At 39.1% G+C, this 26,020-nt stretch overlaps 1 protein-coding gene and 1 long non-coding RNA gene across 2 annotated transcripts; one reads left to right on the top strand and one right to left on the bottom strand.

The window, feature by feature from the left end:
- Positions 1 to 9,513: 9,513 nt before the first annotated feature.
- On the bottom strand, positions 9,514 to 19,784 carry LOC134809374 (uncharacterized). The gene is made up of 3 exons (XR_010154923.1): positions 18,994 to 19,784; positions 15,788 to 15,862; positions 9,514 to 10,212 (listed from the first exon to the last, which is right to left on the bottom strand). It is a non-coding gene; the product is annotated as an uncharacterized LOC134809374 (long non-coding RNA).
- A 721-nt stretch (positions 19,785 to 20,505) lies between these two features.
- LOC112207729 (variable charge X-linked-like) lies at positions 20,506 to 21,376 on the top strand. Its single transcript, NM_001427509.1, has 2 exons — positions 20,506 to 20,777; positions 20,971 to 21,376. The coding sequence occupies exons 1-2, from the start codon at positions 20,676 to 20,678 to the stop codon at positions 21,286 to 21,288; spliced, it is 420 nt and encodes a 139-aa protein (NP_001414438.1). The 5' UTR covers positions 20,506 to 20,675; the 3' UTR covers positions 21,289 to 21,376.
- The last annotated feature ends 4,644 nt before the right edge of the window (positions 21,377 to 26,020 follow it).

Here is a 26,020-nt window from a genome sequence, read left to right as displayed (position 1 = left end):
AAACTTATGAAAACACAAACCATTCTGTCCTCACAACTTCTGTTCACAACATTGGCGAATGGAGTCACACCTGCATGCTCATAGTTTATCACCACAAACTATGAAACTACTAAAAGAAAACTGTGGGGAAATGCTTGAGGACACTAGTCTGGGCAAAGATTTTTTGAGTAAGACTTCCAAAGCACAGGCAGTAAAAGCAAAGTCAACAAATGGAAAAACATGAAGCTCAACAGCTTCTGCATGGTAAAAAAAAAAAATCAATGAAGAGACAACCTAAAGAATGGAAGAAAATATTTGCAAACTATACATCTGACAAGAGATTAAGAACCAGAATATATATATATATAATATCATATATATATATAAAATGAGCTCAAACAACTCAGTAGCAGCAGCAGCAGCATCATCATCATCATCATCATCATCATCACCTGTGTGTAGACAACTGAATCAGGCTCCGTGGCTCCTGGAAACTGGAAATGTTCACATAAAGGCAGAGAAAACCCTTCCAGAATATTTCTACACTATTTCCTACACGAATCACTCGAGAACCATTTCCAAAAGCAATAAAGTATATCTGGCCAACCCATGCTCAGCACCATGCTCTTGCAGAATTTTGACTTTGCCTTTTTGATACTGACCTTTGATTTTTTAAAATAATTGTTTTGTCCTTTTGCTTCAGAAATTTACAAAGCAAACAGAAAACATTATTTAGGAATGACTGACTCTGTATTACTGAATCAATTATTAAATTTTGCTGAATGATTGATCTTGGAAAATAGAGATGTAACTACTTCTTGATGTCAACTGTAATTCAAATCTCATCTCGGTAAAGAATTAATGAAATGCTTAGCCAGGCATGGCCAATGGAATCAGAACTAGCCCAGTCTTGCCATAACTTTCTGCTTCCTTACCATCCTGAGTTTCAGTGGGCAACAGATTCATTTTTGGAGATTACCATGGAAATCTCTGCAACAGCTTTTCCACTCATAACTTAAGGCGTTCATAATGATTGCAGAAGTTTCTCACTCTCTCCATGTGAAATTTCTCTTAGCTATTGGATTTTAGATATTTCACAGTTCCTTTTGTGCTTTTAAACACACAAGCCCAATTCTGCTTCTTTAAGTGGTTTTGTGTTCCAGTCGCCTGCTCAGAATATGCCTGTTTAATCCTCCTCCTATAGTGATTGATCTGTTTACACTATACTGTACTAGACTGGGGAAGTTTTAAAGTTGAATCCAGCTTTTTAGAATGCAGACAGCTGCTAAATTGGTGACAAAAATGAGATGCTACCTTAAAAAGTCTATCCAAAAGTACCAAAGGTACTTGCTGTATGAGGCATCATAACTTCCTGTGAAAATGAAAGCTATGCACTTTTTGAATTAAAAACAACGGTGCACATAGATATACATACACTCCTGAGCATGCATCAGGTGTGCCGCACACATTCACACACACGCCTCCTCCCCCGCACACACACATTATCTTAGAGTGTGCCTTGGCATCCTTCTTCACATAGACATACGACATTGTTGAAGAGACCCAGCTCTGTGTGGTCAGTCTGTGTGCCCAGCATCACCTTTGTCCCTCCACAGCTATGTGCCCACTTTGTGTGGTCTTTATATTTTTCTGAAGAAGAGTCAGGTTACTCATTCACTTTATTTGTGTACACACTTCAAAAAATATATATTATAACATTTCTATAATATCCAATAAAAGGATGAAATTAGAGGGTGTAACTTCTGACCCAAAAAAGGACAAAATAAAATGGTAATAATCAAGCTAAAATAAAACAAACACAAAGAAGATAGAATAAAAGTGATATGAAAAGCAAGTATACTAACAGAAAGTACAATATAAGATGATAGAAATGAGTCCATAAACACAATGGATACAAACAGATTAAACTCTATAATGAAAAGATGAAGACACAAAAGGTTTGAAAAGAAAAAGATGGAAAACAAAATACCAAACATGTATCAATCCAAGGAAAAAGGCTTAATTGTATCAACATCAGATAAATTAAATATTAATGCAAAAGTCATTCTTATTGGTAAAACAGTTATCCCTATGGGAAAATCTGTTAAGTTCTCAGATAGCTATAACAATTTAAATCTATATGCATCTAATTAAATGGCATTCATATATAATATACATAAAAGAAAAATTAACAGAATGAAAATAGAAATGAACAAATCCACCATTATACTGGGATAATTCAGCATATTCTCACCAGCTGTGAGAATGGTCTATGACTGGCATAGAGATCAAACTAATATAAATATAAAAGATTTAATAGTTTAATAAGCTCCTTGTAATGGACATATATAGAAAACTACATGAAATAATTGGAGAACACGTTCTTTTCAAGCGTTCCAGAAAATTTTCTAAAACTTGGTTACCCACTTGACATAAAGTATGTCTTCTCAAATTTCAAAGAATCTGAAATTTTCTAACTATAATACAAAAATTAAAAAGTTAATGCCTAAAGAAAACCTTCAATGGCCCTGTATATTTAAAAACGTAAAAAGACACACAAAGATCACTATGAGTTAAAAGAAAAATCATAATAAAAATAAAACTGTGTCTAGGAGAGTTTGATAATAATAACAAACTCCCTTTACTCCATTCATAATTTAAGGCTTTTATAATTATTGCAGAAGTTGACAAAGTACATATTTAAAAGAAAAATTTTACCTTTAATTTTTATGCATGGATCTTATTTGGGCCATAAGCCAAGCACATGAATATGTGTGTGTGTCTGTGTGTGTGTGTGTGTGTGTGTGTGTGTGTGTGTGTGTGTGCATCTGTATATATACAAGATATTCTACTCTGGGGCAGGCAGAAATGTCTAGGAGTTGGGATGAAATGGAATTGGCCATGAGTTGATGACTGCAGAAGCTTGGAGAAGGTCTGTAGCTGTTTCTTGGACCATTCTCTCCCTCTCATCCTTCACCCCAACGAGTCCTGTATCTAGTCCCATATAACAACACCACACACTGAGACAAATATTTTTGTCAGCTTCTTACCTACACGTTGAGATGACTTTATACATTTACAAGAAACAAGTAAAGGCATATATGTATTTTCCCTTGTTCACATAATATATAGTATATCGTACACGTCCATTTACAACCCACTTTTTTCACCTAACATCATATCTCAGAAAGTCTTCCTTATCATTTGATTGTAGTGGCATTCCCACCATTTGGACACACAGTATTTTATTGAATCCTTCCTCTCCTGAGGAACATCTAGGGTGTTTGTAACTCTGTGCGAAGGCTAGGGCTGCCGTGAACAAAACTGTGCATCCGCCACGTCATCCATGGGCAAGTGTCTCTGCAGGAAACATTCTCAAAAATGGAACAGCTGGGAGAGCTGGGTCCCATATCTCATCATTAATACATTTTATTACTGGTAGATGTTACCAAATATTTCTCCTCGGGGATTGTACCAATTTGTACTTGTACCAGAAGTGTGCAGGAGTTATTTGCAATACTTTAATAACCCAGTGCCTTTGCCTCCTTTGCCTGGAATATGCATCCTACCCTCATCAGATGCCATCCTCTGGGAGATGATTTAAGAGGGATGCCTTCCATGACAATACCTCCTGGGCTGCACTAGGAGACAGACACGTGCCCCTAGGGGTCCTGCAAATGCATGTCTCATAACACTTCTCACACTGCATTGTGATTGCCAGGGTTCTTCATTTTCTCAAGCTCCAGAATACCAGTTCTGTCTTATTTGTCTTCTTTCACCTGTACTTCCTACCATGCCAGACCCACAGGAAGCTATTGGAGTGTTTGTAACATGAATCTTTAAAAATGGGCTGAGGTCTCTATGGATTACATATACTTCCTAAATCAATTTCCAAATACAAAAAAAAAATTCAAGCAAGAAATAAAAAGCACATATTTTAAAAGAACATTACAGTGTGGAGATTCCTTGAAGAACTAAAAGTAGAACTATCATTTGATCGAGCAATCCCACTACTGGGTATCTACCCAGAGGAAAAGAAATCATTATACGAAAAAGATACTTGCACACGCATGTTTATAGCAGCACAATTCGCAATTGCAAAAACATGGAACCAACCCTAATGCCCATCAATCAACGAGTAGATAAAGAAACTGTGGTATATATACACAATGGAAAACTACTCAGCTATAAAAAGGAATGAATTAATGGCATTTGCAACAACCTGGATGAGACTGCAGACTATTATTCTAAATGAAGTAACTCAGGAATGGAAAACCAAACATCACATGTTCTCACTCGTACGTGGGAGCTAAGCTATGAGGATGCATAAGCATAAGAATGACAAAATGGACTTTGGGGACTCGGGGAAAGAGTGAAAAGGGGGTGAGAGATAAAAGACTACAAATTGGGTTCGGTGTATACTTCTTGGGTGATGAGTGCACCAAAATTTCACAAATCACCACTAAAGAACTTTCTTGTGTAACCAAATACCATGTGACTAAATGCCACCTGCTCCCCAATAACCTATAGAAATAAAAAAATTAAAATAAATTAAAATAAATTAAAAAATAAGAAAGCATTACAAAGTCAAATTTAGAAAAAGAGATACGAACATGGTTAAAAATGACCCAAAAATAACAACTTTCAAATTCTGACCACAAATAGCAATGGGGCTATTTGTTTGTTTTAGTGCCTATAGAAATTGTATTATAACCAAACAGGCTTTTAAAGTCATTCATAGAAAAAAATAAAAGTACAACTTAAGTGAATACACTAATCAAGAAAGTTATATGTATGTTATAATAAATATATGCATCAACATCACTAATGATCAGGAACATGTAAATCAAAACCACAATGCGATACCACCTTACTCCTGCAAGAATGGCCATAATCAAAAAAATCAAACAGTAGATGTTGACCTGGATGCAGTGATCAGGGAACACTTCTGCACTGCTGGTGGGAATGTAAGTAGTACAGCCATTATGGAAAACAGTGTGGAGATTCCTTAAATAATTAAAAGTAGAACTACTATTTGATCCAGCAATCCCACTACTGGGCATCTACTCAGAGGAAAAGAAGTCATTATACCAAAAAGATACTTGCACAGGCATGTTTATAGTGGCACGATTTGCAATTGTAAGAATGTGGAACCAACTCAAATACCCACCAATCAACGAGTGGATAAAGAAACTGTGAGATAGATATATATATATATATATATTTGAGGAAATACTACTCAGCCATAAAAAGGAATGAATTAATGGCATTTGCAAGAACCTGGATGAAACTGCAGACTATTATTCTAAGTGAAGTAATCCAGGAATGGAAAACCAAACATCGTATTTTCTCACTCGTAAGTGGGAGCTAAGCTACACAGATGCAAAGGCATAAGAATGATGCAATGAACTTAGGGGACTTGGGGAAAGGGTCAGAAGGGGGTGAGGGATAAAAGACTACAAGTTGAGTGATGTATATACTGCTCGGTGATGGGTGCCCCAAAATCTCATAAATCACCACTAAAGAACTTACTCATGTAACCAAACACCACCTGTTCCCCAATAACCTATGGAAATTTAAAAAAAAATTAAAAATAAATTAAAAAATAAAAAAGTATTACAAAGTCAAATTCAGAAAAAGAGATATCAACGTGGTTAAAAATGACCCAAAAATAACACCTTTCAAATATTCAACACTAATAGGGATGGGACTATTAGTTTGTTTGTTTTAGTGCTTATAGAAATTGTATCATAACCAAACAGGCTTTTACAGTCATCTGTAGAAAAAAACATACAACATAAAGTGAATACACTAATCAAGGAAGCTATATATATGCTATAAATAAATATATACATTTTTCATGTATGTCCATAGGGCAATGTCCATCATTCTGGAGAAGTTGCATGGAGCTGTTAAATACATTTTAAATAATGTTCCTGAAAAAAAAAAAGAATTTCTCCTAAATTCAGAAATTCAGACACTGCTTCATTAGTTAATTCATTTGTTAATCCATCCATTCACTCAGTATCTCAGCAAATATTTATAGTGGCTTTTTTTTTTTTTAGTAAAGGACTATGCTAGGCCAGCACGGTGGCTCATTGCTTGTAATCCCAGCACTTGGGGAGGCCGAGGTGGGAGAATCACTTGAGCCCAGGGAGTTGGAAACTAGCCTGGGCAACATAGTAAGACTCTGTCTCTACTGAAAATAAAAGCTAAATTTAAAAAATATATTTAAAAAAACGTACTACGCAAGTGCTAGAAGGTATCCAAGATTTATTTGTTAAAAATCTCAGGCTCTGTGAAGTTTATAGAAGAGTGGGAAAAAATTTTCTTTGATCAGTAAATTATATGATTGTACTTAAAATGTTTTTCATTGGCTTTAAGAAATGCAAGGAAATATAAAATGGTTTACATTTACTATATATTGTGCATATGCATATGCAAATATTTACAAAATGTATTGCAATGTATATGTGTTATATTATTAAATCTTGTTTGTAGATTTAGAAAAAAAGAGATTTACACATTTTAAGAAAACTTCCTTGTGTGAAAAAAATTTCTGAAACCGTAAGTGTGAGCTATCTACATTAGTGTGTCTGTGTTTGGCAAAACAGTATTACAGCCGAAAGGTTGAGAACAGATAACTTGGCCAAATCGCCTTGGCTAGAAAAGTGAGGAGATTGCATCAAACTCACTCCAAAAGCCAATCAAAGAATAACTTGAAAAGACTTTCAGTCACTTAGGTTTTGCTTCCTGGTCCTCAGTGTCAAGTGATGAGGTTTAGAAATAAGCACATGTATGTGTCTATACTGAAGGGAAGAAAATAAATCCACTATGGCACCAGTTCAAAACACTGCATGAGCAGTCGAGAGAAACAATTTACCAGAACATGCTTAATGGTAAATCAGAAATGACATGTATGAAAACATGGGGCTGCAACTTGAAAATATTGGAAAATGAGTCATCTAAATTTGCAGAACCAATCAGATCTTGGACTGATAACCCAGCTGGGTTCCAGAGGCTAGACTTTAGATGACATGGAACAAAGACTCAAGGTACACCCAAATATGAATTCAGGATCAGCCAGAGCCTTCCAGGATAAAATTCTGGGAAATTTGGGAAAGACAACAGGTAAACCTCACAGGACTAAAACACGTCAATCGGTATGGCTGCTTAGTACAGCCCTTCAAAATCCCAGGCTCACTGCAAACTACAGCTCTCCAGGCTTTAAGCTGTGCCTTGATCATTGTCAAGTGCATTTCAATAAATTTTATTTCACTCTTTAAAATACTTGACGATGATGATATAAAAGGAAAGCTGACAATTCTAAAACATGCATTTTATAAATGTATATGTATAGTGATAAACGGCCTGTCACACAGATGATCCTCATTTCTCTACACATACCCTCTGCGGAATCGATTTAGGTGTAATCTAAACAACTTTGCACTTCTGGTTTTCAAAGGGATATGCAGCAGAAGTAATAGTCAGTCACTAGTGTGACCCTCCCTGATAAAGATCATCCTTCCTACTGTGCCAATGGGTTTTTATTTCAATTCACGGAGACACTGTTGTAAAGAAATACATGAATTAATTTGTCATTAGAATTTATTTCTGGGTGTAAAATGCCTTAGCTCTGCTTCAACAGAAACAAACCCTGAGAACAGACACTACAATGGTCTGCCTTTTGAAATAGTGCAATTGCCCCTGTGGTGTTATGACCTAAGAAAGGAGAGACATTCTTGGGATCTTTACTTTTGATTCATTGTGTAGCAATGAAATATAGAATAGGAGTCTGTAGAAACTGTCTGATGAGGTTACTTCTCAGTTGGAAGCCCCAAACACATTTACAATAACTCAGTGGAGTGAAAGTCTTTCACTCCTCAGTGGATGACTTCATTGTGGCTGGACACTTAGAATTCCAAAAGAAGAAAATAATTGGTATATTTGCTTTCAAGACCACGAGTGAGATACACATATCCCATAACATTCTTCTGTAAACCTCAAATATACATAATACAGTTTTAAAGGCCACTAGATAGGGACAATAGTTTTTAGCACATGGATACAAGATTTTACCTAAAGACATTTCTTGAAAACAAACTTTATGTGACAAATTGCATAGTAAGGTTATAATTATTTTGGGAGGAAAATACACAACCAGGAAATTGGATAAGTAAAAATAATATATTTATAAATTGGTGTTGGCCTTCATACCCACCCACCCTGCTGGTGAGGGTAAATGAGATGTGAACTCTGCCACAGTCATTAAAGTAATGACTTTTCTTTTTTTGTTAGGGGGGAGGGGGTTGCGGAATTTCACTCCTGTTGCCCAGGCTGGAGTGCAATGGCGTGATCTCGGCTCACTGCAACCTCTGTCTCCTGGGTTCAAGTGATTCTCCTGCCTCAACCTCCCAAGTAGCTGGGATGATAGGCATGTGCAACCATACCTGGCTGATTTTATACTTTTAGTAGAGATGGGGTTTCACTAAGTTGGTCAGGCTGGTCTCGAACTCTTGACTTCAGGTTATCCACCCACCTTGGCCTCCCAAAGTACTGGGATTACAGGCATGAGCCACCACACCCAGCCTTATCTTTCAATAACTGATGATTCCACATGTATTCTAGGTTTGTACATAGTCTATATTTAGCCTGAGTTTGTTCCTATTAGAGAGATAATTATTTCAATTCAAGGTTCAATGAAATGCCCTTGCTGAACTCAAATAATTCAGAAGACCTTTCAATGACTTGAGAGGTCCTCAGTATCAGGTTGTATATTTTGTTCTTTCCAGGAAGAAAATCATATTGTCTATTTGGATCATATTGGACAGCTGAACCCATCAAACGTTACCAGAATGGTGGAGTCCAGGAAGAAAACAGAAGACGACAAGAAAACTACACGTGTAAGTCCATTTCCAAGCAGATATGTGTGTGCAGGAGTAATGTTCTACAATGAAGGGAGAGGAGTAGAAGTGCTGAGTAAACCCAATACTAAACCTTTGCTATATGAGCTTTTATGTGCTGGAATTTCTCAAAGGTCCTTCCTTGACCTCCTGTCTTCTCACTGTATACTCTACCTAAGCAATTTAATTATACCCATGACATCAATAACTCAATTCTCATCTATATTAGTCAGTGTTCTCCAGAGAAACAGAACAAACTTGAGTATTAGAATACATATATATACACATATTATATATATATACATATTATATATATACACATTATATATATACATATTATATATATACACATAGTATATATATACATATTATATATATATTATATACACATATTATATATGTTATATATACATATTATATATATTATATATATTATATATATACATATTATATATACATATTATATATATTATATATACATATTATATATGTTATATATATACATATTATATATACATATTATATATATTATATATACATATTATATATACATATTATATATATTATATATACACATTATATATATACATATTATATATATACATATTATATATATATATACACACACACATCTCTCATTTTATCTGTTTTTCTCCATCTTCACCAACACCACCGTTACGCAAGCTATCATCGTCTCTACTCTGGGTAACTGTGACAGTCTTCTAACTGCTCTTATGCTCTCCAGTGTGAGCTCTCAAGGAATGGCCAAGGTTCTCAGTGTATCTTTAAAAAATCGTGCAAGATAGCCCTTCCTTCCTTTTCTCTCCCGATGCATCATGTGTTATGTCTCCATCCTGCAATGCCCAGAACCCCACCCTCATCCTTTAAGTTCTAACTGCAGTAACATTCTCTCAGTCCCTCAACCATCCATGCACCTTCCACTCAAGAGTGCTACCTGGACAACTGACGTCATCCTCGCCCCAAGCCCCATTCCCATTGGCCTGATTGCCAAACATCAATTCAGCAGAGAAACCTTTTCTGAACCCCAACACCTAGGAGGTCGTCTCAGAGAATGTGATGTGTTTTAAAGGCATATTTTTGTGATAGTTTGATTATTACTGGAGTCCCCCACTAGCTTGCAGGCTCACTAAGGACAGGGTCTTTGTTGTTCAGTTTCATTAAAACAGCAAGTACTTAAAAAATATTTAATGAGTTTTAAACATATTTTTATTTGTTTTAATCTCATTTTTTAAAAATTCCATTGCAAGTTCTTACCAGGCAGAGTATCTTTTGATTCTGACATTGTTCATTTACTCTTTTGTCACCATCTCTGTGAATAAAATTGAACATGGATTTGATATAACTGGGCACTTGCTCTGTTTTTATAATTTAAATGAAAAATCCTTTCATTCAAATAAACACAGGCCTTCAATTAACTAATAGTTTTTGCTAACCCCTGCTGCTGCATTTTTCTCAGTAATTCTTAAGTGAGAATCATGGTAACTTCACCAATCCCTTTATGTTAAAAGCAAGGATGTTCTTATGACTAGTAAGAGGTTGGTGCAAAAGTAATTGAGGTCTGAAAGTAATGGCAAAAACCACAATTACTTTTGCACCAGTTTAATAAAAAGCAATTTATTAAATGGCCATAACAATATATGCCAAAATTGTCATTTAAAGATGTAGTGTTATATATTGAAACATAACTTGGATATTTTCCAGATTCAGTTTCAAAAACAACAAAAATAAAATATAACTGTCCCATGAACCCATTTTCATCTTTCCAACTCTTGCCCTCTACGGATTCAATTCCATGGTTTAAATATTGACCTCTAAACTAGTCAGCCAGTTTATCAGATTCACCTTTACAACTTAGGCAATAACTAGCCTTCAAAATAAATATAAAGAAAAGAAAATAAAAGAAAGTTTCCAATGATGTTCTTAGAGCAACTGACTAAGTCTTCTCATTCTGTCTGCACAGGTCTTTTCTCCAAGTTCAGCAGCATTTGTGTTGTAGAACAGGCACAACTGTTTTGAATTGCCACAACCACTCACTTCCATCGAACTTGGCAGAGTGGAGCATATTCATAGAGAAAAAACATAGGTATCTGGTTCTGATTAGTGGTGCAGTTTTAGAATACATCTGCCATCATATATGCACACACAAGGCATGGGTAAAAGCAGTTGGACACTAAGACACAATAATTATATCTAGGGCTAACTTCTCTACAGTGGAAATTCTGTATAACCAAGAGTTCTTCCAAAAATGTACGCAGGCACACACATCAATACACTGTACAAATTCTTCAGATTTAACCTGGATATAATAAAACTCGAAGATGACCAACAGAATTGTGTATTCCTTTGTTATTTAAATATCTGAACATTTAATATTTCTTGGTCAGTTTCAGGTAAAAAGCTACACTAATAATGTGGTTTAAATATGACATACTAATCTGAGAAAAAACTGTGGTATATTTTAATAAAACTTTCTATTTACAATGCTAATCTGTGTAACACTGAAGTGTTCCGCTCCAAAAATTCAGGATCTTTTATTGCTGAAGAGTTAATCATTACAGGGGAAAATCATGACACCCAGTGGCCAAAGACTTTCAATGCTGCATAAATTCTTGTGTCCTCTGTTCTTTATCACACTCATAAATTAATTTATTGATAAACTAAATCATTTATGTATTAAAATATGTATTACTAAAATAGGTAATGTGTTCATGAATGCTTTTGCATTTTTACATGTAGGCATGAAAATTATTTCTGAAATTGGAAAACTGCAGATGCTAATGTGGTTTGTGTGGATATGTGGCATCTGCCTCAACATAACCATATGAATATATTTCTTAAACACATATACTCATTTACAAAGAATCTCCTATTCTGGCAGGGTGCAATGGCTCATGCCTGTAATCCCAGCACTTTGGGAGGCCGAGGCGGGCGGACCACGAGGTCAGGAGATTGAGACCATCCTGGCTAACACGGTGAAACCCTGTCTCTACTAAAAATACAAAAATATTAGCCGGGCGTGGTGGCGGGCGCCTGTAGTCCCAGGTACTCAGGCAGCTGAGGCAGGAGAATGGTGTGAACCTGGGAGGCAGAGCTTGCAGTGAGCCGAGATCGCGCCACTGCACTCCAGCCTGGGCGACAGAGCGAGATGCCGTCTCAAAAAAACTAAAACAAAGAATCTCCGATTCTATACTCATGATTAGAACACATTCTGTGCTAGCCCACCTTTTTTCCTTTTGAAAAAACCCTCAAAGGAAAATAAAATGAATCATTTTACTTGTTGAGCTAATAATGGACATGGATCTTATTTATGTCTACATATTAAGCAGGACATTGCATGATAAGAAGGAGGTCTTTATGACGGGTAAGTTTATTTATACCTGTGCTGCTTCCCTTTCATTGGCCAATTTTACTTATTTCCCTCCTCGATTTAATTACTATTATAAACCTGGGAAGCTATACAGTAGTAGTGGTGAAAGATAAGTTCAGATTCCAACCTTGTCACATAATTAATTTGTAACTTTCAGCAAGTTCTTTCAGCTCCTGAAATTCAAGTATCTTTATGTGAAATGAGATTATTCTTTATTTGAAATAAAAAAAATTCCTACCTACTCCCTTTGTTGTGAAGATTATCTACCCTATGCATATACATTTATATATCCGTAAAGTGGCTAGCACAGGGCTTGAAGGTTTTTGTTTGTTTGTTTGTTTTGACACAAGGTCTCACTCTGCCATCCAGGCTGGAGTGCAGTGGCATGGTCATAGCTCACTGCAGCTTCTACTTCCTGGGCCCAAGCGACATTCCTGCCTTAGCCTGCCAAGAAGCTGGGACCAAAGGTAAGTGCATCCACCCGCAGCTTATAATACTTTTTTTGTAGAGAAGGGGTCTCACTTCAAGCAGTCCTTCAATATGTTGATAACCTGCTTATTTGCAATCCAACCAAAAATGCCTCAGACCTAAATACTATTACAACTCTTTAGACATTGGCCCCTTGTGGTTATTAAGTCTCTCCTTCCAAAGCTCAAATCTTCTCCCAGGAGGTTTGATTCTTGAGACTAACATTAATCCCAGGGCCCAAGGGTCTTTCAGACCACCGCAAAAATCGTATCCTAAACATGGACATTCCATACACTAAACATCAGTTGTAGTCCTTTCTTCGAATGGTAGGTTTCTGTCACATTTGGATAACCCGGTTTGGACTTATAGCAAAACCTCTTTATGAGGCACTACAAGGATCAGGGGAGGAACTCTGAAATTGGAGCCTTGAAATGGACAATGTTCTAAAAACCCTCAAACAAGCCCCCGCCCTGGCCTTGCCAGATCTTACAAAGCATCTTTACTTGTTTGTAGTTGAGAGAAGGGATACAGCCCTTGGAGTCCTCACTCAGCCACTGGGACCCTCCCAGTGGCCAATTAGTCACTTGTCAAAAACCCTTGACCCAGTGGCATGGGGATGGCTGCCATGCCTCTGAGTGCTAGTGTGTGTGGCTATCCTGGCTGTGGAGGCCTCCGAGCTAACTCTGGGCCAAGGAATAACTGTCTACATCCCACATCAAGTAATGAATGTCCTAAACTCAAAGGCCTTTCACTGGATCTCACAGAGCCATATAAGCAAATTTCCAACACTCTTTCTACAGGTACCAGAATTGAGTATTAGGCTCTGCCAACCCTTAATCCTGGCATGCTGTTACCAAACCCAAATGTGGAGGGACCACTTAAACATTCTTGCTTGGAAACCATAGATCTAACCTGTAATGTTAGACCAGACCTCCAGGATACTCTCCTTATAGATTCAGAGGCCACATGGTACACAGATGGCAGTAGCTTTATGATAGGTGGAACCCAACTGTCAGGGTATGCTACTATTAACCTAACTGAAATCACAGAATCTGGACCTCTGCCAGGAAGTAGCACCTTAGCCCAAAAGGCTGAGCTCATTGCTCTTACCTGTGCTTTACAATTAGGGGCAGGCATGAGGCTTAATATTTACACAGACTCAGCCTATGTCTTTCATGCAGTGCATGCCCATGCAGCCATTTGGCAGGAAAGAGGACTTTTAATGGCCTGAAATACTTCAATTAAACGTGTTCCTGAAATCATGGCCCTGTTGGAGGCAGTTATGCTTCCCCCACAGGTAACTATCATTCACTGCAAAGTGCATCAGAGAAGCAATGATGAAATCTCTATCAGAAACACCTGGGCTGACAAATAAGTAAAAGTGGCTGCCAGGTCACCCTTTCAGGCTGTCTTCATTCCTAGCCTAACTTCCCTGTCTCCACACTATACACAGGGGGAAGCCCAAAAAGCTCTAGAAAGAGATTTCTCCCATACCTCAAAGGGTTGGCTAAAAAGTCCTAATGGCAAACTCTTGCTCCCAGGAGCCTCACAAAGGAAGTTTCTAAATAGCGTGCACCAATCGACTCATCTGGGGGCTAAGGCCATCCAAGATCTAATAAAGTCACTGTTCACCAGCACGGGGATAGCCCAAGCTCTATGGGCCATCTCACAGGCATGTCCCACCTGCTGCCAAATAAACCCAGAGGGAGCACACAAACCTCCCCAAATCCTTCAACCCATTCTAAGATGAGGAACCCTACCAGGAGAAGACTGGCAAATATATTTTACACACATGCATCATGCAATGTGTGTATTTGTTAGTCAGGTATCTCTTAGTCTTTGCAGACACCTTCACTGGATGGATAAAGGCCCTTCCCACTAAAACTGAACGGGCCTCAGAAGTCACCTCAGCCCTTTTAGACCACATTCTTCCTTGTTTTAGACTCCCTCATGCCCTACAGTCAGACAATGGCCCCACTTTCATTTCTTAAATAATGCAGAGAATCAGTGAAGCTCTCCATTATTTAAGAAATGAAATGCAGTGAAGACACATGTGTCTTGGCGTCCACAATCTTCTAGGAAGGTGGAGAGAGCCAACCAAACCAGAAAAAGCACTTCACAAAGTTAATACATGAAACCCAACAGTTATGGTCAACTTTGCTCCCCATTGTACTCTTAAGAGCCCGTATCACCCCAAAATCTGAAACCCATCTAGCCCTTTTGAGATTCTCTGCGGAAGATCTTTCTTCCAAACAGACCTTTTGTTAGACCCAAAGAGACATTATCTCATGCAATATGTTATGTCCCTGGGACAAACCATCAAGGCCATCAATCATTATCAAAGTCTTCATAGCCCAACACCTGGCCCCTCTTTTTCAGGAAACACTCACCCTAACCTTATGCCTAAAGACTAGGTATATCTTAAAACTCTCCCACAGGACCAAAAGCCACTGGAGCCAGTTTGGACTGGACCATACCAAATTCTCCTTATGACCCCGACAGCTGTTCAACTCAAAAGCCTCTCCATGTGGATTTACTGCTCCAGGGTAAAGGTGGCACCAGCACTCGACAAAGAACGCACCACCTACACCTGCGAACCAGTTGGAGACGTTTGTCTATTGTTCAGGAGGAACTCAAACTCAGGCAATATCCACCTTAATACTTAGAAGCAGCAAAAGCAGAAACCCCTGATAAACCCATCAGATCTCGTGAGACTTATTCACTATCATGAGATTAGCACAGGAAAGACCAGCCCCCATGATTCAATTACCTCCCCCTAGGTCCCTCCCATAACATGTCGGAATTCTGGGAGATACAAGTCAAGTTGAGATTTCGGTGGGGACACAGCCAAACCATATCAAGCTATATGAAGTTAAAACCAGGTACTATGGGTGTTCACTTGATTTTTGGTTCTCATGAAGATGTTTTTCTCTGTGTAGATAGTTGTTAAATTGGTGTCCTTAGTGGGGGGTCAGGGGGACAATCAGTGAAGCATTCTATTCTGCCATCTTTCTCCTCCTGTAGATCTGTAGTATATTTTGAAATATACCTTTGTAGTATATTTTGAAGTCAGGTAGTGCGATGCCTCCTTGTGTGTTCTTATATGGGCCCAGTTTCTGGAGTCCTAAAGCAATTACAATAATAACATCAAAGATCACTGATCAGAAATCATCATAACAGATATAATAATGATGGAAAAGTTGGAAATATTGTGAGAATTACCAAAATGTGACACAAGGACATGAAGTGGGCACGTGCTGTTGGAAAAATGACACTGACATGCTTGACAGTTGCCAGAAACCTTCAGTTTATAAAAAACACACAATATCTATAAACACAATAACGTGCATCACAATAAAACGAGGTCGACCTGTACCTGCCAGTACCCAGGTAATTAGTTTACTAGGAATAAGTAATAATAGCTAAAAAAACTAAATACAGAAATTTAAAAAACACTGTCTTCTCAGGACACAAAAACATGGAAAGACAGTCCAGGCTCATAGAGTGACAGGATTAATATTGTATAAATCACAATACTCACCAAAGCAATTAACAGATTAAATGCAAGTCCTATCAAAATACCAATGACATTCTTCACAGAAATAGGAAAAAACTTATAATATTCATAGGAAACCATAAAATACCTCAAATAGCCAAAGCAATCCTGAGCAAAAAGTGAAAAGCTGGAAGCATCACACTACCTGACTTCAAAATTTACTACAAAGCTATAGTAAACCAAGCAGCATGGTACTGGCTTAAAAACAGACACAGAGACAAATGGAGCAGAATAGAGAACCCATATATAAAGCCACATGCTTACAACCAACTCAACTGAAACAAAGACAAAAAGAACATATGATGCTGAAAAGACCGACATGTCAATAAATAGTACTAGAAAGCTGGATAAGTATATGCAGAAGAATGAAACTAGATTCCTATCTTTCACCACACACAAAAAGCAAATCAAAAATGGGTTAAAGACTTGAATCTGGCTGGGAGTGGTGGCTCACGCCTGTAATCCTAGCACTTTGGGAGGTCGAGGTGAGTGGGTCACTTGAGGTCAGGGGTTTGAGACCAGCCTGGCCAGTATGGTGAAATCCCATCTCTACGAAAACTACAAAACTTAGCCAGGTGTGGTGGTGCACACCTGTAATCCCAGCTACTCTGGAGGCTGGGGCACGAGAATCACTTGAACCGAGGAGGTGGATGTTATAGTGAACTGAGATGGTGACACTGCACTCCAGCCTAGGCCTGAACAACAGAGTGAGATGAGACTCTGTTGAAAAAAAAAAAGAAAAAAAAGACTTGAATTTATGACCTGTAACTGAAACCACCAAGAAACATTGGGGAAATGCTCCAGGACATTGGTCTGGGCAAAGACTTCTTGAGTACGACCTCAAAAGCACAAGAACCAAAGCAAAAATAAACTACTGGGATTACATCAAGTTAAAAAGCTGCATAGCAAAGGAAATTATCAACCAAGTGAAGAGACAACCCACAGAATGGCAGAAAATATTTGCAAAGTATCCATCTGATAAGGGATTCCTAATCAGAATACATAAGGAGCTCAAAAAATTTAATGACAAACAATCTGACTTAAAAATGGACAAATAATCTGAATAGATATTTCTCAAAAGAAGACACAAAAATGACCAGCAGGCATATGAAAATATGCTTATTATGAATCATCAGAGAAATACAAATCAAAACAATGCAATATCATCTCACCCCAGTTAAAATGGCTTTTATCAAAAGACAGGCATGAACAGATGCTAGCAAGGAGGTGGAGAAAGGGGAACCTGTGTACACCGTTGGTGGGAATGTAATTTACTACAGCCCCTATGGAGAACAGTATGGGGTTCCTCAAAATCCTAAAAATAGAACTAGTATATGATCCAAGTATTCCACTGCTGGGGAAAGAGAGAGAGAGAGAGAGAGATGGATAGATAGATAGATAAATAAATTTATCTGTACATCAAAGAGATATATCTGCATACTCATGTGTATTGCAAGTCACGATAGCCAAAATATGGATTTAGCCTAAGTGCCCATCGACGGATGAATGGATTAGGCAAATGTGGCATATGTACACAATGGAATATTATCCAGGCATAAAAAGAATGACTGGATATTATGTTAAAGGAAATAAGCCAGGCACAGAAAAACAAAGATTGCATGTTTTCACTCATATATGGGAGCTAAAAAAGTGGTTCTCATGAAGATGGTGACTATAGTGATGGTTACCAGAGGCCAGAAGGGGAAGCGGGGGATGAAGGGTAAATAAAAGAATATAAATAAAAGAATATAAATATTACCACTGAACTGCACACTTACAAGTGGTAAAGAGGGTGCATTACATGTGTATATTTTACCTCAGTAAAAATAAATTTTAAAAATAAAATCACGTTCTTCTCACCACTTACTGCTGAGTTATTGTTGGAATAATGAATTACTACTACAGATGAGTCATGTACCTAAGTAAGTAGTAAAATAGAGACAACAACAATAGTTCAGTGGAATGTAGAACATAGGGAATCTAGTCAGGTCAGATAAAATTTTGTTGGTGTTGAGTTAATATATAAGTTCTACTTAACTGGGCTTTCCCATGAAACACGTTACATAGAAAGAGCTAACAGTCATTGCAATACTAAGTGAACCTGATCCTGAAAATCGTGTTCTTTGCAAGTCTCAATTATTCATTTTAGTTGGGATAAGAACTTATAAGGATAGGTGCTGAGTGTTACCCAGGAAAAAAAGGTCCAAAGGATAACAGGAGATAATTTGAATATCTATGTGACGCCTGGAAAAAGCAAAATCCTTCCTAATCATTCTACTATTTTTTGTTGGAATAATAAATTACCACAGACATCTGGTGGTAAACATGTAATTAGCAACCTAAAGATAGCTAGAATTAGCCAGACCAGGTAATTGATTGCAGGAAGCTGAAGATAACTGGCCTATGCCAGGGAGTTCAATAACCATTTTCCTCAATGCAAAATTCCAACCTCATGTTAGAAATATTACCAAATATAGTAGATATCTACTTTATCCAAGTGAGTAATTAACTAGAGATAACTACATGAAGCCAGTACCTGGAATAAAGAAATTCTTCTCAGTACTAGTTGAATAAACAACTAGCAATTACTAGGAAAACTGGTTGAACATAGAAAGTTTAGTAACCATTCGAGTCAATTCTGTATTCTTACTTTTTTAGGATTGTTGACTAGGTACTATGGATATGGTAACTAGAGTTACCTGAGTAAGAGTTAAATACAGAATCCTCCATAAAACTGGAATAACTGGTTGAAGACAGAAGTATCACATTGCATTCTCCTCAGTATTTCTCATTTCTTGTTGGAATAATAAGTTGGTTCTGTCAATGGGTAGTGAGTACCTAGGTTATTACAAAGCAAGAAATAAGAAGAGATGACTAGAATAAATATTTGATACCAGAATGGTGAAAAAAACATTCTTTTAAAATAGAAACTCTAATTTCCTGTGTAATTAATGAGTTACAATTAGTTAGTACTGGAGATATCTATATGAGATGTGGACTTCATTTTTGGGGGGTGGTACATACTTAACAGATGAACTGCTGGGTCACATGGTAGATCTATTTTGATTTTCCAAGGAACCATTACACTGTTTTTTATAACGGCTGTACCAATTACATGTCTGTCAACAGCGTGTAACAGTGAGGTGATAGTTCATTGTGGTTTTCATTTGCATTCTCTGATTATTAATGATGTTGAGCACATTTTCATATACCTGTTGGCCAGTTGTGTGTTTTCCTTCTACAAATGCCTATTCAAGTCCTTTGCCTATTTGTTAACCAGACTATTTATTTATTTGCTATTGAGCTGTGTGAGTTCTTTATATATTTTGGATATTAACTCATTATTAGATACATGGTTCGCAAATAGCTTCTCCCAAACCATAGCCTGCCTTTTCATTTTGTTGACTGTTGGCTGTGCAGAAGCTTTTAGTTTCCAGCCTGCTCACTTGCCCTATATATTTCAGCTTCCTAGACCCCCACATTGTGTGAATGTGTGAGCCAATTGCTTAAACTGTATCATATATATAATTCATAAATAAATACTACATGATAGTAAATATATATTTATGATATATAATATTACACACACACACACACACACACAATATCCTATTGTTTTAGTTTCTCCTTCTCTGAGGAACCCAGCCTGATACCGAAACCCAGCCTGATACCGATACCCAGCTGAGCGAGTGTGTTTGCTGATCTTGACCTCTGGAAGCCAGTGCTTTAAACCATGAGAATGAAAAATTGTGAGGCACTATGTGGATGCTGGGAGAAGTATGTGAGATGGAAAAGTTGTTTCATGGCATCCAAGAAGTGAATGACCCTCAAGGTGTAGCAGAGGAATTTGTAGGAGAGAGGGATGACTGACGTCTTCGGATAGCCCTCCATCCATCCCAGTTAGCATGGAGGGATTTTAGGCAGGTCATACAGAAACTGGGTAATGATGGCAGGTGTGGAGGAACAGAATGTACCACTGAATGGGAGGTCCGGGGGAAACATGTGGCGGAAATATTCTCCCGTGCCACGTGATCTGCCAAAATTGAACATGGGGAGTTTAGGAGGGGCGACATGTCAGTTTGGGAACTATCTTTAGGGGTGATAACCCAAATCTCCCTTTCTCCAACTAGAGCACCCTGCCTTCCTCATTAGATGTCACCCCCCCCCCGCCCCCGACTTCATCCGCCATGTCCTGATGGTGCTTTGTGACGTATAAGGCCTGCCTTCCCACCCAGGGCTACCATTGGCTGGGTAGTGGAGTGTTGACCAATCACAGGTCAGGGGCGTGATTGTCTCGTCCTGGGATCGCGAGAGGGGTATACACAGGGAGGCCAGACAGCCTGGAGTTAGTCGAGCGTTGCGAGACGTTGAGCTGCGGAAGATGAGTCCAAAGCCGAGAGCCTCGGGACCTCCGGCCAAGGCCGAGGGGGCAGGAAAGAGGAAGGCCTCCTCTCAGCTGAGCCCCAGTGGCCCGAAGAAGAAGGTGAGTGACCCTCCCAAGCTCCTCCTCGTCTTCCCCTCGCCTCCTTCCTCACAAGAAGCCTCTCCTGTCCTCACTTGGCACAACCCCCCAACCCGGTCCCCACCGCTTCTGAGGACACGTCCCTGTTCCCAGCCTCCTCCATCCTCGTCCCTAAACCACAGCCCTTCTGTGATCGTCCCTGTTGTCCTTCCAGACTGCCAAGGTGGCCAAGAAGGGAAAAGCGGTTCGTAGAGGGAGACGCGGGAAGAAAGGGGCTGCGACAAAGATGGCGGCCGTGACGGCACCTGAGGCGGAGAGCGGGCCAGCGGCACCCGGCCCCAGCGACCAGCCCAGCCAGGAGCTCCCTCAGCACGAGCTGCCGCCGGAGGAGCCAGTGAGCGAGGGGTCCCAGCACCACCCCCTGAGTCAGGAGACCCAGCTGGGGGAACCACTGAGTCAGGCGAGTGAGGTGGAAGAACCACTGACTGTGTGGATGGCCAGCTACTACCCTATCTCCGAGAGCCGCGACTAAGTTCAGGCCCAGCCGCCAGACCTCAGAGATCTCACCAGCGGGGTGCTTGCCATACTGTTGATAATAAAATGAATGTGTTGCAAATTGATCTGAGTGACTCCCTGTTCTCTGATGGTGGGGAGGGAGGGAGGGAGGGAGGGGGGAAGAGGTGGTGTGTGGGGAGGGAGGGAGGAACAGGTGGTGTGTGGGGAGGGAGGGAGGAAAAGGAGGTGTGTGGGGAGGGAGGGGGGAAGAGGTGGTGTGTGGGGAGGGAGGGAGGAAGAGGAGGTGTGTGGGGAGGGAGGGAGGAAGAGGAGGTGTGTGGGGAGGGAGGGAGGAAGAGGAGGTGTGTGGGGAGGGAGGGAGGAAGAGGTGGTGTGTGGGGAGGGAGGAAGAGGTGGTGTGTGGGGAGGGAGGGAGGGAGGAACAGGTGGTGTGTGGGGAGGGAGGGAGGAAAAGGAGGTGTGTGGGGAGGGAGGGAGGAAGAGGAGGTGTGTGGGTAGGGAGGGAGGAAGAGGAGGTGTGTGGGGAAGGAGGGAGGAAGAGGAGGTGTGTGGGGAGGGAGGGAGGAAGAGGAGGTGTGTGGGGAGGGAGGGAAGTGGGGTCCCGCGGGGTTGGGGTCACAGGGACAGGTCACAGTTAGCCAGACAGGAGGATAAGGATTGCGTCATGGCTGAGCACTGGAGACAAATTTCCCCTTCACAGGATGACTCCGCTTCTTATACGGTTTGTTTCTTCATGCAATCTTGCTAGCACATACACCAGGTACCAAGAACTGGATTCTACCTACTTAGGTTTCACTGTCAAAATACCTTTTCGGTTATGGAAACCGATGGAAGAATCGTTTCCATCTCTTTCCTTTCAGCGTCCCCTCCCTACAATCTAATATAATTAAGAAGAAAAATTCAAAGTAGAGAAAAATCTATCTACTTGAAAAAAGCCTTTTTATTTTTGCAACTGAGGAGACAGAAAGTACATTTCATATTTCCATACATTAGAAATACACAGGTCCTTTCTATATACAGAATTTACTGTATACAAATATACAGAAACATATGTAAATAAAATGTAATATACAACTATATTTACTATATACAAACCTATATAGATTGTATACATTTATATATAAATATATAAATACAAATATAGAAATATGGATTATATATTTACATATAATATAAATATAAATATATAGATATAGATTATATATATATATCTTAGAAATACACAGGTGTTTTCTATATATACTAGAACCTACTATATATGTATATATTAATGTATGTGTTTTTATATAATTCGTAGATTATATATAGAAATATTTACATATATATTTTATGTATAAATACACATATAAAACATATTTATATATTATATATAATCATTTATTTTAGAGGGTAAGACGTTAATATTGTTCAAGCATGGGTCTCAGGCAAAAGGAGAAAGGAAATTATTTTAAGAAGAAATGAGTACAAAGATAAATATACAATATATAAAATATATATTCTATATGTGGTCATTTATTTTAGAAGGTAAGCTGTTGATATTGTTGAAGCATGCTTCTCAGGCAAAAGGAGAAAGGAAATTATCATTTTAAGAAGAATAAAGTACAAAATTATCACGATTTAATTTCCAGTTGTTAATAATTACGCAGACAGAATAACTCATGTCCTTTAATCTTACAATGAATAGCACGTTAAACTTTTATGTGATTCTGAAAATATGAATTTCCATATAATAAGGGTTTGAGATGTAAAGCACTAACTTTATAGGCAGTTTTCACTTGTTACATACATTGTTCTTATACCTTTAAAGATGTTAAAATTAATGGTGGCTTTGAAGAGATGGTAGCATCATTTGAGAAACAACAAATGAGTTCTGTTTCATCCTTTCCTTGGTGTGGTCAGGGCTTCACTTCATTAGCTTAGGAAGGGATTTCAGAGCTTTTCATGTTGAACTTGTAGCTGCCTCCTATGGAATCCTACGAAATCTAGGCCACTATACCACAGAAACAGGGCGTTGCCCCATGTCCTGAACACCATCATTTTGTGGTATATTTCTTTTGTATTTCTTATATGGAAATACCATATAAGAATGAGCATGCTTGGTATAACTCAAAGCCTGTTTATTTGCAAGGCTGTATTGACCCTGGACAATAAATATTTGTATGTTACGGATGGGAAACAAGTCCGCATGAAAAGCTCCTGCTGTCTTTTAGGAAAGCGTATTGGCTGTGGTTGTATATCTCTTTCCAAAGGGAAATTGGTGAACTCTCTGCTATAGTTTTTTCCATAATGACAGCATAAAAACTGAAATAAATTTATCTTGTCAGTGGCCACTTTTGGGGTTGGTGTATATTAGGGAGCACTTCTGCAGTGTGTTTCAAAATTACATTCAAGGATTAATTTCATGCACCTTATTTTAATGCCATATTTCCATTCAAGCTCTGCATGTCACAACAGTCTGTGATGATTCTTTTGGCATTGAAATAATTATCCATGGCACTTAAACCGTGTTTCTTTCATCATTTCATGGCAGTCGGAGCTTCAACTGCTATTTGCTGGGAACCCATCCTGACTAGCTCTTTCACTAGGGCTTCATGTTTTATTGTGATGATTGGCAGACTTGTGTTTCAGACATTTTCAGATTTGGAAAGTTACTATGATTTTGAAATTATAGATGCAAAAATGTCATTGAATTTACTTTCACAAACTTTTAATTCATTATAGACAATAAGAGGTTTAATCAGAAATCAGGCCAGGTGCGGTGGGTCACGCCTGTAATCCCAGCACTTTGGGAGGCCAACGCAGGCAGATCACTTGAGGTCAGGAGCTTGAAAGCAGCCTGCCTAACATGGTGAAACACTGTCTTTACTAAAAATACAAAAATTAGCCAGGCGTGGTGGTGTGCACCTGTAATCCCAGTTACTTGGGAGGCTGAGGCAAGAGAATTGCTTGAGCCCTGGAGGTGGAGGTTGCAGTGAGCAGAGATTGCAAGACTGCACCCACTGCACTCCAGCCTGGGTGACAGAGCAAGACTCCATCTCAAAAAAAAAAAAAAAAAATCAATAATTTAAGTAATCTTTTAATTTGTTGGAGCATTCACAAATACTACATCTGCATTTAAGTCTCTCTTTATTCTACATGTTATACACACAGTTAAACTAGTTAATAAGAGTGTTAAATACTTTCCCTCCTTCTCCAACTACCCACAATCTCAGGCTTAAAATAAACAGTGGAATGAGTAAAGACCCAAAATAATATAACAGCAAAGGTGCAGTTGACTTTTGTAATCAAATGATAAATATCAAAGCTTCCTGACATTTTAGGCAAATCTTCCTGAGTCCCTAAAAGGCAGATCCCTTTGACTGCAGTCATGAACAACAGGTGATCTTGAGATTTTCAGCTGTCAAAGACAGTTGGTGGGAGAATTTGAAAACGCCTTGTACATATTAAAGAGCTAAGCATGAGATGATGCATACATACATATGTCTCTGTCTCATTAGACCGCAGGAAATAGGACACATGGCAGGAAGGCGCATGTTGATTCCCCTTGACCATGCAGCTTCCTCTGCTCCTGACTCCTAAGAACTTTCTGACCTATTGGTCATTCCCAGCTTCAGATCCCCACGCATACAGATTGTTTTTGGCTCCACGTCAGTGATACACAGGACAGAGAATTGCTCTCAAAAAACACTCCGGAATTGAAAAATGACAGGAGAAGCTCAACGCGATGGCTGGGTACCAGAGGGAAGGCCTTCCGCTGTTTTGAACACTGATGCTAAGCTCTAGAATAACTGCAGCTGCAGGCTGTTGGACCTGGGCATGTGTCAGGCAGGGTGTGAAATGCTCTCCATGCACGACCTCATTTCTCCCTCACATTACCCCTATGGATTAATCGGGGCTCTAGAGAGACGCTACCAACAGGTTATCAGCAAAGACAGATGAGAGGGGATTTATTAGGGGAATTAGAGGGTGAAAAGTCTCAGGACAAGCTGTCTGCAAGCTGGAGCCCCTGGGATGCCAGGAGTGTGACTCAGTCCACACCCAAAAACCTCAGAACCAGGGAAGTGGATGGTGTAATTCTCAGTATAAAAAGAGCCTGAAGTTCTGATGTCCAAGGGCAGGAAAAGAAGAGTCTCAGCTCCAGGAGAGAAAGGGAGGAAAGTGCCTTTCCTCTGCCCTGTTTCTTCTATCTGGGCCCTCAGAGAATTGAATGGGGCCTGTCTCTATTGAAGACATCTTCCCCACTCTGTCCACCAGCTCACGCCAATCTTCCCAAGAATACCTGTGCAGGCTCACCTAGAAACAATGCTTTACCAATTCCTGACGTATTCCTTAAGGCAGTCACGTTGACACCTGAAATTAACCATCACACCCTGTAAAATGAGTAGTGTCCCCACTGGACAAATGAGACAGACAGTTTGAGTAACTTTCTTATACTGCTTATAGGTTATAGAGTCAGGATTAAAACTCAGGTCTGCAAAGATCAAATTCTAAACTCCACCCTCTTAAGGACTGCTGCTCAACACTGTGGAAGCAGTACTGTATTAGACACTGTACAAGGATTGAAGAGGCATTCGAGACACATCCCCTGCTTTAGGGACCACATCCTAGCTCGCATTCATGACAGGAGTCATGTTTCTGTGACTCTACTATAGACCCCGGAACCAAGTGTGAATTGGTACGCTTTAGGTGTGCATAAGCTCTGCAGAAATCCTAAGAAAGAGCCAGATAATTATAGGCTCAATTCATAT

Source organism: Pan troglodytes, chromosome X, assembly GCF_028858775.2.
Source record: "Pan troglodytes isolate AG18354 chromosome X, NHGRI_mPanTro3-v2.0_pri, whole genome shotgun sequence".
Lineage (NCBI taxonomy): Eukaryota > Metazoa > Chordata > Mammalia > Primates > Hominidae > Pan > Pan troglodytes.
The sequence above is the reverse complement of the archived record's forward strand: the minus strand, read 5'-3'. Positions and strand labels throughout refer to the sequence as shown.